This window comes from Dermacentor silvarum, chromosome 9 (assembly GCF_013339745.2).
Source record: "Dermacentor silvarum isolate Dsil-2018 chromosome 9, BIME_Dsil_1.4, whole genome shotgun sequence".
NCBI lineage: Eukaryota > Metazoa > Arthropoda > Arachnida > Ixodida > Ixodidae > Dermacentor > Dermacentor silvarum.
This window is the reverse complement of record NC_051162.1, coordinates 17,718,718-17,736,533: the sequence shown is the minus strand read 5'-3', so window position 1 is coordinate 17,736,533 and position 17,816 is coordinate 17,718,718. Positions and strand designations below refer to the sequence as shown.

Here is a 17,816-nt window from a genome sequence, read left to right as displayed (position 1 = left end):
GACATCGCGAAATTGTGGCATTATTTGACACTATGAAATTATGACATTATTTGTGATTATGGAAAAGACATTGGCAGCAGATTGCTATTGCCTTTTTTGTCACATTTGTGGCAGTTTGCAATAAGAACTGCATGCGTTACCCATGTGCGTGCTTTTTATTTATGTGGACTCCTTTATTCTTACGTTCAAATAAAAGCAAACCATTGTAAATATTACACGAATCACCCTTTTCTTTCAGGCATGTTCTATTCACTTTGTTGATGGGCGTCCAACCAAGGACTATCCCTACCCAACACTGCAGCTTGGAACACAGCTTTATGCTGCAGATGCCATCCTTGGATTGACACAAAGCTTTCCCAACATTGCCACTGTCAAAAAGGTTGATGCCCTCTGCAAACCCCCTGTAGTCCAGTGCAGGCTTCCCATCTTGGTCGATTGCCTTGACCATGTAGTCGTAAACAACTGAAATAGGGGAGAAACATTTGTATGTACTGCGGGAATGAAAAAAAAAATGGCAATGAAAGAAAGCTGATTTTTTATTTACTCCTCAAGACATCCGCAGATGTTTGAAATAACTAAAATAACACGATAGATACAGTCTGATATTAAACTCATCGTTTGGATTTATAAATTATAGTTCTGGCGTTTCAATAATTCATACATATTTGATTACTAAGCTGGTGTTGCTCGCCTATGAAGAGTTTGGAAAGTTCAAACTCTCAGAACTACGTGCATGGCGTCGACGCAGCACAAAGATTTTCAAAATTATACGTGCATAAAAAATAAAACGGCCTTTTTAGAGGGTTATTTCTTCGGATCTCTTTCTTTCTCGTTGTACCTCGTTTTCTCTCACACTGAGCTGGAAGCTGCTTACGTCGGTCTCCGATCGAAATCGGACACTTCGATTACGATTTGCGGATCACGACCGACTGGATTCGGATCGAGGCTCAATTGCGATCGAACGTGCCCGTGTGACACGGGTTTTACTATGAAACAAAACCCGTTCGGGGGCATTCAGTTAGTGGATCCAACAATCACAATCTGCCGCTCTCAAGTCAACTACGCGAAACTATTGCGTGCCCGCCGCACAGGTCAATTCTGCAGAGATCAGTGCACCAATATCGAGGCAAACGCTTGCCTCAACGTATGTGGGAAGCTAAAATACCAGCGAGCGAGATGTCAACACACAAGCGGGCACGGATTTTTCACTCGGCGCTCAAGCATACACATTCGAGGCCGTCAAGCAAAGCGCGAGAGGCTGGGCAACCACTTCAAACAGCTCAGATCGTAGCTTAAGTACACCACACTAACCACAAAAAGAAAAAGAACTAGCGAACTGACGTGAACGCCGCACAAGAAGCCTCCATGAGCTCGAATCGCTCGGCGCCAACGAGCGACGCACATGCACGATGATCGAGCGCCAGAGCGCTCCGGCGCGAGCACATACAACGTTAAAATAACAAACAATGGTTCACTTACATGATCGTTGAACCATGGGACAAAGCTTTGTGTCGTCGATCCAGCCGCTGTCCATCGGTGGACCCGAAACAACGCCGCTTGCCGCACCGTCGCCCGCAGCAGTACGGCTCCTTCGCTGGCCTTCAACCCAAGGCCAGTCATGCCGGCGCAATCACGTGATCAAACATGGCCGCGCCCGTGCGCCGCTGCTGAAAACCGTCTATAGACCACGCTTGCAGAAAGAACTCCGCTGTTTCATCACATTTCACAAGCGTGGAACTAGCCTAATTTTTTTTTTCATAACTGCCTGCTTGATCTTCATGAGTGAAAGTTGCTGTATAACCCGCCTTGTTTGTTCAGTGGCTATGGTGTTGGGCTGCTGAGCACGAGGTCGCGGGATCGAATCCCGGCCACGGCGGCCGCATTTCGATGGGGGCGAAATGCGAAAACACCCGTGTACTTAGATGAAGGTGCACGTTAAAGAACCCCAGGTGGTCCAAATTCCCGGAGTCCCCCACTACGGCGTGCCTCATAATCAGAACTGGTTTTGGCACGTAAAACCCCATAATTTAATTTAAGTTACTGTATAACGTTCTTTTCTGTCAGACAAAGCATAACAAAATAGACGGTGACTGCCAATTACTTTTCTATGTGCTATGTTTCTATGTTTTGTTATATTGTTACGAGTGTCACAATATTGTTAATGCATAATAATGACATGAGCGGTTTATTTGTTCATATAATTATCGTAATCACCTTGAGCAGCCTTCTGTAGCCCAATAAAAATTTTCATGCAATTCAAATCTCCCGAACAAATTTTGTTGCACATGCCCCGTTGCCTGCGCTTTTTCTACTTTCTGTTGCAGTGTAGCTTCCTCTGAAGCTTTTGAGTGCGGCTTCATGGCACTTTCTCCTTTTTCTCATAATTTTATCACTGAAATGAGTGAATTATATGTCGTGTATTGAATTACAAAAGACGGGAGGGAAGTTCTCACTGCACCTTTTGGCAGCATATCTAAGGCTTTTCTCTAGGGGTGTGCGAATAATGAAAATGTTCAATTAAATACAAATATTAGAGAGAAAAAAACGGGATTCGAATATCAAATATTTGTACGTTCTAAACGGAGAGAAGCATAAAAACTCCATATAGTGTGTACGATGAAAAAAGGCTTATTAGCATTATTTTATACATCTAATGCGGTTATAAGCTTGTAATGAAAACAAAGGACATTTGACTATCTGGTGCACTATGGTAATGACAGTCATTAAACAAACAGCACATCAACAGATGCCCGGAGAACTGCAGTGCTCATTGAAGAAACAAACCGCATTACCATCAGTACAGCACATAATTTTTAAGACGTGTCCATTACAGGAAAGAAAGGGAAAAAAAGTAACTGATGTACTGATTCGAAATAAAGTTTTTCTCACTGACTCATTAGTTACTTGTTTCAAAATGTTTTTGATTACATTTGCTAGTTACTGTCCCACGAAAGTAACTGAGCCGTTACTATAAAGTAATCTATTGCATTAACGACACTTTTCTCCCTCGTTTTATTATCACTGCAAAAATATGATTATTAGAACGAGTTGACCTAGCTTTTGTAGTAAGTTTTCTGCAGCCCTTCATAGGTATATTGTTTATTTACACTAATTGCTTCTAAGAATTTTCTTAAATAATTTTCTTTCGCTTAAAAAAGAGTAGGAAGATATCCTCCGCAGCACTAAAAACTCGCTCAATGTGCATACTCGAGAGCCGCGTTGCTTTCTAACGTACAAGTATTTTTCTCTCAAGAGTGTGATTATTCAAAATGGCGTGAGGGGTATGGTTTCTCTTTGAAGCTAGGCGCTTCCTTGTTTCTGGGATTATGGGAAGGCGTTCCCGTCAAGGCCAGTGAAAAACTGAAAAAGTGGTCCGGAGGCATCAACATTGGAAGTGGCCATCTTTATTGAGCCACAGAAGCGCTGTTTTAATTTGACGGCCAACATGCGGTGGGCCCTGCGCACTTCACTGGTTAGGTATTTAGACAAACGAAAGATTGTAACGGATGCGAAGAAATGTTCACATTTTTTGAAAAAGTGGCGAAATCTGTAATGGAATATCAAGCTGCTGATTATTCAGCCTTAAAAATACTGCTCCTGTATTGCAACCCAAGAAATAGTACATTCAAACTCAAACAGAAACGAATTTCAAACAGTTAAGACATGTGTTCAATAGCCGATGACTTATGCGTATATCAGAGATCATAGACGGCACTAACCGAAGAATTAACCAGCAGCTATTACCGCCTAAAAGCACGTCTAGGAGAAAGAGAGAAATTATAAGAGAAAGCCAGAGGTCGGATTTCCAAGAAAGGTGCACAAATCTGCTGGTGGACTGACGCCAAGAATAATTCAGCCTTTCACTAGGTGCACGCAAATAAAATCACAGCTGGCGCGTTCGGTGCTTGTTTAACGGCACCGCGAAGTTCGCAAGTACAAAGGGATCACGAGCCATTCCACACTTTGAAGGTTCATGACCAGCGAAGGTCTTTAGCACACGACACAGAGGTGACACGGAATGCGGAGGTCGGTATAGTCAGGACTCCCGAGGAGCAACGCGCCTATGAAGAGCGACGACAGGAACAAGGAGGCGATCGTCGCCCGGAGTGCGCACTGCACGGCGCCTCCCCATTACGTCGAGAAAAGAGATTCAAAATAGAGAACAGCACCTGGACATATTCCCGCGACGCTATCTGTGCCCAACCACGCTGACGACGACGACCTCGAGTGTGCGAGCGAGGTGCTAGAGAAAAAGGCTGAACTGAGCGCTTGTTCTAATTGCCTCAATTAAACACCGCTCTCCGCTCTTGTCTTCAATGAGCCGTGACACTGGTGGAAGTGTTGTGTATCCCATCGTCGCCTAATGATTGGGACGACTCCTGAGAGTATCCCTGCATCCAGCCCATCAATACATAATCCACGCGTCGAGACACCGCGCAAGCCGCCGCCTGCAAGGTCTGTGCCCGGAATTCGGTCTCTTGCAAGGAACTTTGTCAGCGACCTCATCTACTCGGGAAATGGCGCTTGCAAGTCCCACACAGGTGACAGTTCAAAACAATCTAGTCACCACCAGCTTCCACGGTATAAAAACGCCGAAGACTGACTGGACCAGTACGAAAGCGTAGCTAAGGTCAATCAGTGGCGGTCGGACCAGAAACTCTCGAATGTGTACTTCGCTCTTAAAGGTAGAGCAAGGACGTGGTTTCAAAACCGCGAGGCACATTTGACAACGTGGGACGAATTTTGCCGTCGGCTACTTGATGCCTTCGGAAGCAGTGATCGCCAAGATAATGCACAACGCCTTCTCGAGTTGCTCATTCCGAAGCCCAACAAAAGTGTTTCCATGTTTGCCGCGGACATGTCTCGTTTGTTTCTCCGCGCGGATCCCAACATGCCTGATTCGAAGAAGCTGAACCATCTCAGGCGCGGCGTCATAAAACATCTATTCGCTGGTCTCGTGCGCAACCCACCCACAACAGTGGAAGAATTCATTAAGGAAGTCACAGCAATCGAGCGGGTGCTGCAGCAGCGTTGCCGGCAGTACGAACGCCTGACACATGCGCCTGCAGGAGCCGCAGTACTGGCAGTGACAGACGAGACCTCGCTCCTGCAACTGATAAGAGACATTATGCGTCAGGAGATTGCGAAGCAAGCTGCGACACCAAAACAGTTTTCTGTGGCTTCGGTCGCTGAAGTTGTCCACCAAGAAATCCGGCAAGCACTTGCATCTCCTGAGCCACTCCCTGAACCGTGTCCTCTGCCGCGCGCAAACAGCTACGCAGACGCAGTCCGTCGCTCACTTTCTATTGTGCTAGTAACGCAGTACCACCAGCGGCAACAATGTTGCTGCCTGGATACCGAGGGAGCATTTCAGGCGACCGCAGCTTCGCAGGACCGACGTGTCGTGCACTGCTCATCGCCGACCATTATGTTTTCATTGTGGACAACCAGGGCACATTTATCGTTTTTGCCCTCATCGCCAGGGTGGCTTCCAGGAAATGTCACCTGCCATTCTACGACAGTTTCCAGAGAGACATCTACGCTTCGACGACAGTCATTCCGGAAAAAGGCAGCTCAGATAATCTCCGGTCGCGCTCGCAGACTCCGTTGCGTTATTCGTCGCCGAACCGTCGAAATTTCGCCGACTTGTCAAGTGGGCGCTCTCCAAGCCCACGACGGGGAAACTAAAAGCAGCGACCTCCGGAGGGAAGGTTGCCGGTCGTCGAACCGGCGAAAATCCCCCATTATTACGGAGAAACGAGCAGAGCAACCCGGAGAAACGGAACGCAGACGAATTTGTGAGGGCCGACCTACTCTTAAGGATTGATGGGCACGATGTGACAGCTTTAGTTGACACTGGCGCAGACTTTTCGATAAAAAGTGAGCAGTTGGCAGACTGGCTTGAGAAAGTCATAATGCAATTGTGCATTTGGGCCCTTATATTCGAAATGCCGGAGCCCAGATAATAACATCTACAGGAAAATTTACTGCATGACTCCAGATAGAAAATACAGCTTTCGTCCCCACTTTTATGAATTTAAAATAGTGCTGCAGATCACTCATCCTTGGAATGGACTTGTTGCGGGAGTACGGCGCGGTGGTTAACATACGGGACAGCGATATAACCTTATCGACTAGTATAGACACGAGCCAAGACGAAGAGCGCCAACGTACATCGTTACCTGTCGCCGACGACGACGTCTGCATACCGCCACTATTATGCAGTCTTGTCTCCGTCAGTTACGCCGAACAGTTTAAAAAGGACGGTGTAGCCAACCAGTTAACTGCACTTCTGTTCCATCAAGGTGTTGCCATTGCTCGGGCTGTCATCAGCCTAATCAGTGGTCGTACAGAGGTACTATTGACAACTTTTGCCAATGAATGCCGGCACATCTGTAAAGACACCGCTGTGGCATACTTTGACGATATTGACCATGTTCAACACTGCTCTCCTGCACAAGAGGAATCAAGCACTGATACGATGCCACATGCACCCGTCATCGACGTTGACCCAGGTTTAGAGCCGCAACAGAAATAAAGTCTCAGGTAGCTGCTTGACCATTTTAGGGACTGCTTCTCCACAACTTCCCGAGTGCGTCAAGCTCCACTGACGAAACACCACATCATTACGGAGGAAACAGCAATAAAACAGCAATAGCCATCCGACAGAATCCGTATCACGTGGCTGAGAAAGAGCGTACAGCAATACAGAAACAAGTCAATAAAATGCTTGAAGATGATGTCCAGCCGTCAAAAAGCCCTTGGGCATCGCCCGTGGTGCTCGTTAAGAAGGATGGTAGCCGGTGGTTTTGTATCGATTCTCGCAAGCTCAATCGGCTTACCAAAAAAGATGTGTGTGTATCCCTTACCACGCATCGATGATTCCCTCAAAAGGCTACGGCATGCACGTTTATTCTCATCGATGGACTTAAAAAGTGCATACTGGCAAATAGAGGTGGATGAGCGGGATCGCGAAAAGATTGCTTTTGTGACTCCTGATGGGCTCTATGATGGGCGCGAAGAGATCGAAGCAAACTGCGACACCGAAGGAGTTTACTTTGCTTCGGTCGCTGACGTTGCCCGCCAAGAAATCCGGCAAGCATTTGCATCTCCTGATCCACTCTCTGAGGCGTGTCCTGAGCCGCGCGCATACAGCTACGCAGAGGCAATCCGTCGCTCACTTTCTATCGTGCCAGTACCACAGTACCACCAGCGGCCACCTATTGCAGCCCGGATACAGAGGGAGCATTTCAGGCGACTCCAGCTTCGCAGGACCGACGTATGGCGCACTGCTGATCGCCGACCATAGCGTTTTCACTGTGGAGAACCATTACGCATTTATCCTTTTTGCCCTTATCGCCAGGGTGGCATCACGGAACTGTCACCTGCCACTCCGCGACCGTTTTCAGAGAGACATCTACATTTCGACGGCAGTGTCACTCGGAAACAAGGCTCCGGTCGCGCTCGCCGTCTCCGTTACGTTATTCTTAGCCGAACCGTCGCAGTTTCGCCGACGTGGGTCAGATGGCGCTCTCCAAGCCCACGGCGGGGAAACTGAAAGCAAAGACCTCCGGGGGAGGGGGGGGGGGCGGGAAGGTTACAAGTCAGCGAACCGCCGGAAATCCCCCATTATTACTGAGAAACAAGCAGAGCAATCCGGAGACACGGAACGCCGACTAATTTGTGAGTGCCGACCTAGTCTTAGCCATTGATGGGCACGTCGTGACAGCTTTAGTTGATACTGGCGCAGACTTTTCGATATAGAGTGAGTAGTTGGCAGACCGGCTTAAGACAGTCAAAATGCAATGGACAGGCCCTTGTATACGAAATGTCGCGGCCCAGATAATGACACCTACAGGAAAATGTACTACACGACTCCAGATAGGAAATACAGCTTTTGTATCTTAGAAGCGTGAATTGCTGGGCTGAAGTCGTTGGCATTTCGGGTTCATGAACATCCCTTTCTGGACAATCCTTCAGAATGTCAGCGTAGCTTTTCTTTTAGCTTCTTCAATCTCTTGAATTCTTCCTTTTTGAAATTCTAATTCATGGCTTAATTCTAAAGCCATTGTTTTGATCTTCCCGTACTCTGACAGAAGGGTGTCCATTTGGTCATTTGCCTCGTTGTTGTCACTGTTAATCCTTCCTTAACAATGTCATCAAGGCTCTTGTGAAAACTCTATCTTTGCCCGCAGGGGCGTCTGCGTCAGCAGGCGTTTGGTGTGTTGCGACACCACGGACCCGAGCACATGAGGGTTGGACCCTCCCGCGTGTAGCCGTGCGCGGCTTAGCCGTGTCTGGGGAAAGGGGGATCCTGGGGGCTGAGCCGATGCTGGGTGTTCGGACCTTTATGGCCCCCCGGCGGAGGCAACACACCTCTTCGGCCTCTGCTTCACATAGACGGCACCACTGACCCACCCGGGGGAAATCGGCAGTCGCCTTTTCCTGTCTTCCTCTCCAATCTTCGTCTTTTTCTCCCGCTTTTCATCTTTCCTGTCTTCTCATCTTTTCTATTCACTTCCACTTTTCCTGGCGGCAAGGGTTAACCTGGTGTGGCTGTCCTACCTTGGGTATACCATATTGGGTTATAGTAACGGCATACTGCTGGCGCTGTGCAGACTTGTTTATATGTTCTGCCACGTCCCCTTGTTGGGCTCCGTGGTGGGTGGCAGACGCCGTTGCCGAATAAATCACTTATTTCCATGGGATCCTCAAACCCCTTTTCTACCGATCGTGCCTCGAAAAGGGTACGCACCGACGCAACCTCGCTATTCTGGCCCAAAAACAAAGAAACTTTCCCCAAATTCCACGTCCTTCACTGTGAGCAGTCATCTACGAAAGCTAGAGCAATTTCCCCATTTCTTGTGGCCAAGTGCCTAAAAGAGACCATTGGAGCTGGTTATAAGGTAACAAAGATGTCAAGTGGAGATTTGCTCCTCGAACTCAAAGACAAGGAACAACACAACAAACTCGCACACCTCGTAGCTTTTGGTAACATACCTGTTTCTGTGAGCGCACATCGAACTATGAACACAGTGAAAGGCGTGGTATCAGATGAAGACTTAATGACATTGAATGAAGAAGAACTCCTGGATGGATGGAAGGACCAAGGCGTAATCCACGTGCAGCGCATCAAAATCAGGCGGAATGACATCGAAATCCCAACAAAGCACTTAATACTCACTTTCAACTCAACTAGTTTACCTGAGACTCTCGAAACCGGCTATGTAAAACTTCATGTTCGAGCTTATATTCCAAACCCGCGACGTTGCTTCAAATGTCAGAGATTTGGTCACGCATCCCAGAGCTGCAGAGGGCAGCTTATTTGCGCAAAGTGCGGCACAACCGCTCACTCTGCTGACGACTGCAATAATGATGAGCTACATTGTGCGAACTGCGACGGCAGTCACCCTGCATACTCCAGAGCTTGTCCAGCCTGGAAGAAAGAAAAGGAAATAATTACAGTAAAAGTTAAGGAGAATATAACATTCCGTGAAGCTCGAAAACGGATCTCATCATTATTGTCACTGAAAACATCCTTCGCCGAAGTGGTGCAACGGGGGGCGGCACCACAACGGCCTCTGGCGGTAGCCCGGACCACGCCTAGCGTGCCGAGGCTAACGCCACCCGCCCCTAAGGTGGGAGCAGCCAACGCTGCCCTGCCATCTCTCAAAGTGTCCACACCAGTGGCCTCTACAAGCTCCGGCAGCAGCCAAGCCACTGCAGAGGCCACAGTGGTCCTGTCGACCTCCGGTACGGTGGGGACGAAGACTTCGTCGCTCGAGACGAAGTCTACGCGACGCACACATCGCTCTTTGGAGCGGGTGTCCAGTGCCTCGCAAGAGGCTATGGACACCAGTCCAAGCCAAACGGCGCAGGTAGCGTCGAAGGAGCGGCGAGGTTCTCTTGACCGCTCCAAAAAAGACAAAACACCAATTACAGGGCCTGACAAAGGCCTTGTAAAGTAAAGTCACTCTCCTCCCTTTTCAGACACACAGCGCCTTTTATTTTCATCCAACATGAACACAATAATGCAGTGGAATGTTAGAGGACTAATCCACAACCTAGACGACATCCAAGAACTTATCAATAAATTCAATCCAAAGGTGCTGTGTGTTCAAGAAACACACCTAAACTCCAGAAACACCAACTTCCTACGTCAGAATATTATTTTCCGAAGAGATCGCGAGGACTCTGCCGCATCTTCTGGTGGTGTGGCCATCATACTCGACAGAAGTGTAGCCTGTCAGCAACTTCCACTCAATACGGCACTTGAGGCGGTAGCCGTTCGTGCTGTACTTCTGGGTAAACTCGTCACCATTTGCTCGCTCTACATACCCCCACATTATCCTTTACACAAGCATGAATTTCAGTCATTTATAGATGAATTACCAGAACCTTACCTGGTTCTTGGCGATTTGAATGCACACAGCAGCTTGTGGGGCGACACGCGTATCGATGCGCGAGGACGCCTAATCGAACAATTTCTTTTCTCCTCTGGTGCGTGTCTCCTGAATAAAAAGGAACCCACCTACTACAATCTCTCAAACAAAACTTTTTCTTCATACGCCCATGCATTTCGTTGGACACTTTGAAAATTAATATCGCGAAACTAGTTCAGTCCTGGGAGTAGGTTCCAAGTGGATACGCCTTGCGAACTCAGCGGCTAGAATTGGTAAATTGAAATATGTGCCGTAAAATATTTAATTGAAAAGGTCATTAGCGTAATTAGGGAAATTATTTAATTAGGCGTTTTGATTTCTCGTGGAAGTAATGGCCGCCTCAGCGAGTAGTTTATGTATTGACATGACACCATGTTCCGGGTGGCCAGGGCACGAGTGCCCAGGATTTATTGAGCCGTTCTTTTATACATTGAAATGTGGCAACGCCCCTCAGATAATCATGCTACGATATACAGAGAAGTTGGGCAACGCCCCCTCAAATAATGATTCCTAGCACACGTGTCAGACGCGATACGATGCAGTTTAGATCAAGGATTAAAATTGTGCTATCTGCCACAGTGAATTTTTTAACAAATTCGTGCAGCTAAAATGAAACACCCTGTATATAATGACAACACACAAAGCGTGGAGGAAATTACAGTCTGAAATCCAGCTAAGATATATAATTTAAAATGACAGTTAACGAAAGCACTACCGGCCGCAAGTGGCATACGAACCCACGTCATTGCATTATGCGTGCGATGCTCTAACCAACGATACCGCGGGGCCATTTCGCTTCCAATTTCTTGGGTGTATCGGTATGTGTACTAGAATTGCTCCCTGGGAGCGTTAGCCACCACCATCACTAACAGCATTGGCGTGTTCCAGCACAGCAGTCCATAGCTCGAACCAATGGGTCACGATCGCACGCATGCTGCTCTCGTGCTCAAGGTGTTCTTTGAGACGTTTGGCGCGTGCGTCACGTGCATGTTTTCTGCGTTCTTCCGGTGTTGGACCACGCTGCCTGCGGGATCAACTCACATTTTTCAGACTGCATTGTCTTCGGGATTGGGCCACCTTTTCAGGCCAGACATGATACCTCCAAAGTAGTTGTAGTGCAGCTGTAATACCATCGCATTGAAACAACAACGCTTTGTATGTGCTGTGACATCTGCTGCCACGAAGAACGCGTGACCAACTAGGCCGCCAGCATACATTAGTGTAGGTTGATCTACAAATTTCCAGTGTGGTACCCATCACTGCAGACATGCAGCCCTGCGTTGTTGAATACCTGGTATGAGGGTATGCAGTCATTATATGCTAAAATAAACTTGGAAACTACGCGCGAATAAATTACGCGTGAGTACAAGCGCTTGTCCTTGTGTGTTCCATGTGCCTTGCGTAAATTATTCGTGCTTAGTAACCTGCAGGTAATAAACCTTTAGAGCAGCGACAGCGGACCAGTTGCATCTAAATAGCGGTCGGCTATCGTGATATAGAAAAGGGGTTAGATGAATTACGGATTCCTTGTTGATTGCATAAAACGCGCACAAAAAGGTTGACACGAAGTTGTCTGGTCGCTCTATGTGTGCGGATTAAAAAAAGCGATGGAAGCTCTGCTGCAGGCTCACTTTTACCATGAAAACTTAAAATACGCACTTGAACATTTCAGGCTGTCTTTTTAAGAAAATAAAACATCACAGCGCAGTGGAAAACTAAAACGTGACTTATAGGTTGAAGAGCCTCGTTTTCCATAAAAGGCATTCTGATTTCGGACGACTCAATCAAGTGCACCTGCTAAATTCTGATAGAGCTAGAAAATTGTAGCCCCAGACATTAGCGTAAGATATAGTATCCCGCAGAATTTATAGACACCCGAACGCTTAGGAAAGAAGAATTTTCGCAGTGTTCTGTCCAACTGCGGCCAGAGGGTTGCAAATATTGAAGCGCTATCTTACATGCATAGAGTGTTGTATAAATAGGAGCGGTGACGAATACTTGACTGTTTTTGCTAAAGTGCTGATTCATCTCCACTCAATTTTCGACCGAACTTCAATTTTCGCACAGAGGCATCCTTGTGCATAAACTTAAGTTCATTTCGTGTTTTGTGGCCTTACTTACCAGTTTCGGTTACGGTAAATCTGAAGCCGCCGTCATCTGCAATGACGCCTCTGAGAAAAATTTCCATTTGCAACAAAAGAGCGCAATCTGCAATAGCTACGTTTACACGGACATACCGTGAACACCGCGTAGCGGAAACAGACGTGAGCACTTGGTGCTCGCTGCGGCGGCCTCTTGGATATGGCGTTCAGCTGTTAGGCACGAGGCCACTGGACGATATCCCGGCCACGCAGCCGCCTTTAGATGGAGGCGAATTCCAGAAACGCCATGAACCATGCATTGGGTGCATGTTCAATTATCCCAGGTGGTGAAATTTAATTTGGAAAGCCTCACTACGGCGTGCCTCAAAATCAGATCATGGTATTTCCACGTCAATCCCAGAATTTTTCTCAAGCACCTGGCACTCCTGTTTATGCAGCTCTCACTCCGTCATTTACTGTAAGAATTTTCGGCAAGACAACACATTTTGCACTTTCTTGTGCACAAATTGCAATTTTGTACAAATTTCGCACTTTTTTCCCCTCAACTGTGAAGCGCTCTTTCTGCTTTGTGGCTTCGTGCTACATTCGGGTGGACGACAACATTTCCCTTTCACAACACCTCCTCCACCTTAAAGGATTCCGCAGAACTGAACTGCCATCTTCTAGCCAGTGTGTGAAAGGAATTCGTGGAAGGAACAAAGGCAAGCACACTTCCACTAAGATAGCCATGAGTAGGAAGAAAACGTTTTAAATTATGATGGAATGCATAATCAAAAGGAAGATGCAAATAGATTTGATGCAAGTACAGTCTTCACTTGTATACGAGAAGTTGTAGTTGTCGATTTGTAATGCCTTAAGATTTGCGAACAGCAAGTTAAGCTCGAGCACCAGGAATACACAGAAGAAGAATTAAGTGTCCTACTACCTGCATAATTTACGTGAAACTTTTTTTAAAAATCTTTAGCTAACTACGAGCGTCACTGTATCATTTTCGTATTTGGACTGCATGATTTAAACACAGCACAACGCTTTTGTATTTGTCCTTTCAGACTTCTGGTGCTGCCACCTACACGTTATATCGGTTAGCAATGAACCCAGCAGCCCAAGAGAAAGCGCGACAGGAAGTTCTCGCTGCAACAAAGGACAGTTCTGGCACATTCTCTCCAGACATTCATCATCACTTACACTACGTCAAAGCCTGCATAAAAGAGGCACTTCGGTAAGTGTTAATTTAGTTCAATGCATTTTTACGTCAGTGACCGCGTGCCCATGTCTATGTTTTTATACTGAAATTCTCCCTGTTGCCTCCGTACGCCTAATTATACAAGAAGGTATTCGCAATATTGTTATTTAATTTGTGCCGCGAATGACGAATTATCAGAACTCACAAATCGGAACCAACATTTCCTCTAAGTCAAAGGCGAGCCCTGCGAACGACAGCTGCTGCTGTAGGCGTAGCTGCTTTTATTTAGCAAGCTGGTTTACCACTATACACCGCCTGTGAAGTTCCTGCATGACCACTCTCCGCCGTGCGCGCGGACACGGTACTTATCCTGCCAAGACGACTCTGGATCGATGTGCATGGCCCTGCAAGAGAGATTGCGGTAATGAATGTGAGAAATTGAGAAATGTTAAGATGCACGGGTAGACAACTTGACGTGCCGTAGTTGGAGAAGAATGAGGCGCAAAATAAGGCTTTCCAACGACAGACCACTCGACGCCCGGCATCCAAGGATCAGACGACAAAGAAGCGGATTCTCTTTATGACCAAGAAAGCACGCGAACCGAGTTTCTACCGACCTCAAATGCCACGAGATGAAGCAGGATAACGCAAAGGAAATAGGAACCGCTGCTAGCAGCTTTTCGTTAATCGCTAAACAGACTTGCTATGTCTAACGGGACATGCTTGTCGAAAATTGAAACGAACTACCTTCGTGTAAAACGATGACCCGTCGTGTTACGGACTGCGCCGTGTGGAACATGAAACACCGGCGGTGCACCATCAACAGGCCAATGAGCACTGTAAGAAGCGTGCGAATCATCGTGTTCGCTGAACGAAACGACGATGGCGCCATGTGAACAAAAGAGGACTACAGAGATCCCATTAAAAGCTCGGATTTTGCGACTAGCACGATGATTAAAATTAGGTATATACCACTGCGGCATTCTTTGCAGCGCTTCTCTGCCTCCTCTAATATTTCAGGGGAGCGGAACCATTTGTCGCATGCTTATTTAAATCCAATACTTTCCCCCCATCTTTCCCTGTCACCGCTACTGCCGTTATTATTTCACGCCCGAAGTAACAACCTTGTGCTTCTGGTTATAAGGAATGCGTCAAAAATATAAAAACCTAATCAAATGTGCAACTGGTAAAGCTGTTGGAGATACCACGTCTTCGATTTATTTATTTATTTGTTTATTTATTTATTTACAGATACTGCTGTCTCCATACACGAGACATAGCTGGAGTGGATACACGAGACAGTAGATCAAAACAACATTCAATAAGTTTGAAACATAATTAGAAAATGTGGTTAGACAGTTCTTTCAAAAACCCTTAATTAGGTTTTTCTCGCAAGGAACCAGCTAGGTTGTTCCAAACATAAACAACGCTTGAAAAAAGAAAGAATGCTTAAAACAATATACAAACGACTGGAAAGGAGAAATGTTAAGTGGGTGGGAACGGCGCGTGGCAGGCCCAGTTGAATGACTGAAGGAAATCGGTGCTTGAATGCAACTTTGGCCGTGTACGAGCTTATGTAGCAAAGTGATACGTTCAAGTGTGCGTCGATGAGTCAAGGGTTCTATCGATAATGCGCATGCGTGAGATGAGGGAGAAAAGTTGCGGTCATAAAGGCGAAAAATGATCCGTATTGCTTTCTTTTGTATGGCTTCAAGCTTACTAATGTCAAGTGCAGTGTATGGTGCCCATACCACTGAGGCGTACTGTAGTAGTGGTCGGACAAGGGTTTTGTAAGCTGTTAATTTGCAGTCCTTAGTAGAGCTCTTGACGGTCCGCTTTAAATATCCAAATTTCCTAAGTGCCTTAGCGCAAATTGTTTCAATATGAAGGTGCCATTTTACGTTTTGAGTGAAGGTAACTCCAAGATATTTGAAAGTATTCACGGAATTTAGGTAGTGCCCATTTCAACTACAACTGAAACTTAACGGCTGCTTTTTTATTAGTGAAGGTCATCTGTACAGTTTTTTGGTAATTAATACTCATTTGCCACGCGTTGCTCCAACCACAAAAGGACGAGAATACATTAAGAACCTCTTGATCTCGTCTGCAAATTACTCTGGTATAGAGCACGCAGTCGTCAGCGTACAATCACAGTTTCACTGGTGTGTCCCTAATGACCTGTGTGACATCATTAATGTAAATAATGAACAATTGCGGCCCAAGGACCGAGCCCTGCGGTACTCGGAAGTTACTGTGGCTGACGATGACTGTGCGTGATGAAAAGTAACATATTGAGACCTTAAATGTAGCCAATCAGCTATCCAGCCAAGTATTTTGTCATCGTTTATAATTTTACTGAGCCTAGAAGTTTTCTGTGGCACACCATATCAAACGCTTTGCTATAATCTATGAATATGGCATCAACCTAACCTCGATTATTTAGAGCCGAAACGATATCATGAGTGAATTCAATGAGTTGAGTAGTTGTAGAAAAACCATGTTCATTCTGCGACAATATGTTACTAGCAGTGAAATACTGAAGAACATGTTTATGAATAATGTGCTCTAAGAGTTTGCAACACGTACACGTTAATGAGATAGGCCTGTAGTTGGAACAGAGTTGCTGATTACCCGATTTAAACACAGGAATTACATTGGCGATTTTCCAAATTGTCGGCACAGTACATGTCTCTGACGATTTACAAAAAAATTATGGCTAGATAATGAGCGTTCCATTCTGCATAGCGCTTCAAATAAAACAGCGCGCGAACTTTCAGGGTGCACGTAAGCAACGCAATGCATAACGGAAATATTCTTCTTTCTGGGGTTTTACGTGCCAAAACCAGTTCTGATTATGAGGCACGCCGTAGTGGAGGGCTCCGGAATAATTTCGACCACCTGGGGTTCTTTAACGTGCACTACAACGCAAGCACACGGGCGTTTTTGGATTTCGCCTCCATCGAAATGCGGCCGCCGGGGCCGGGATTCGATCCCGCGACCTCGGGCTCAGCAGCGCAACGCCTTAGCTGACTGAGCCACCCCGGCGCGTCATAACGGAAATATTAAAAAAAAAAGAAATGAAGTAAAGAAAAAGATGAAGAAAGAAAGAAGGAAAGAAGATAACGATAGCCAGCTGCACGTTTTTTTGCGTAGATAGTCTTGTTCTTGGTAATCTCATCTGGCACATTCTATCGCGTACACTACGGCGATACTACGCGGTCGCAGAGCGCTCGTACGCTTGCACAGAAACGGCATTTACGACCGCTCCGTCCGCGATTCGATCAGCGAAAAGCCGCGTTACGTAAATCTTAGAAGTAAAACGTTTTTGCCTTTGCAGACCGCTTGAGTGTTCACGCCTTTCTTATTCCCTGATTCTATCTCGCAATAGGCCCACGGTACAGAGAAAGACATAAAGACCCTGAAATGCCGCTCCCCACCAACGTGGCTTGTGGCGTAATAACCACAGCGTATGTAAAACACGTGTCCTTTAGAGTACGCAGCGCGCTGTGCTCATACAGGGATGGGGAAATTGTGACTTGAAGTTCGGTGCTAGTTGTAAGCTGCAACTGAGGTCTTTTCGGCCCGGTAATGTCACATGGATGTTGACTGAGAAAGAACCTGAAGGAGAAAACGAGAAATAGGGAAGAGTACGTTGCGTAGCAAAGATAAAAGGGCACAGTCATTGATGCCGCTGATCTTGTATTTGTCTCCACCTGTCAGACACAGCTGAAGAGGAGACTTAAGCATGGACGAAGCATCAAAGCAAATAGTGAGCAGAGCAAGTTTGATCGGCTATTTGGGGGTCACGGAAAGCGGCTCGCCAGAAGAAAATTGGAGGACGCTTAAGCTTCGCCTTTAACAGTAAAACGCGATAGCGTTATTGGGACCCGTTCGCATCGCATCGTTCGCACCCAGCAAGCAGGCTTCATTCACTGCTACAACGAACGTGGGAAAGCTAGCTTACAAAGACGAAGCTTACACTGATCCCCATAAAATCAGGTTCACTTTTAAACAGAAATGCATTTCTGGAAAGACGTTTCTCCAGGGGCAATATAAGTCGTATTAAAATGTGAAGGCTCTAGGACCTTA

The 17,816-nt window shown here is 46.5% G+C and overlaps 1 protein-coding gene across 1 annotated transcript in view; it reads left to right on the top strand.

Moving 5' to 3' along the window:
* The first annotated feature begins 4,891 nt into the window (after positions 1 to 4,891).
* LOC119464663 (probable cytochrome P450 12a4, mitochondrial) overlaps positions 4,892 to 17,816 on the top strand; it is a 44,440-nt gene continuing 31,515 nt past the window's right edge. Inside the window, exons 1-2 of the mRNA XM_037725674.2 lie at positions 4,892 to 5,077; positions 13,594 to 13,763. Coding sequence (XP_037581602.2) covers positions 4,892 to 5,077; positions 13,594 to 13,763 — 356 coding nt within the window. The remainder of the gene's footprint in view (positions 5,078 to 13,593; positions 13,764 to 17,816) is intronic.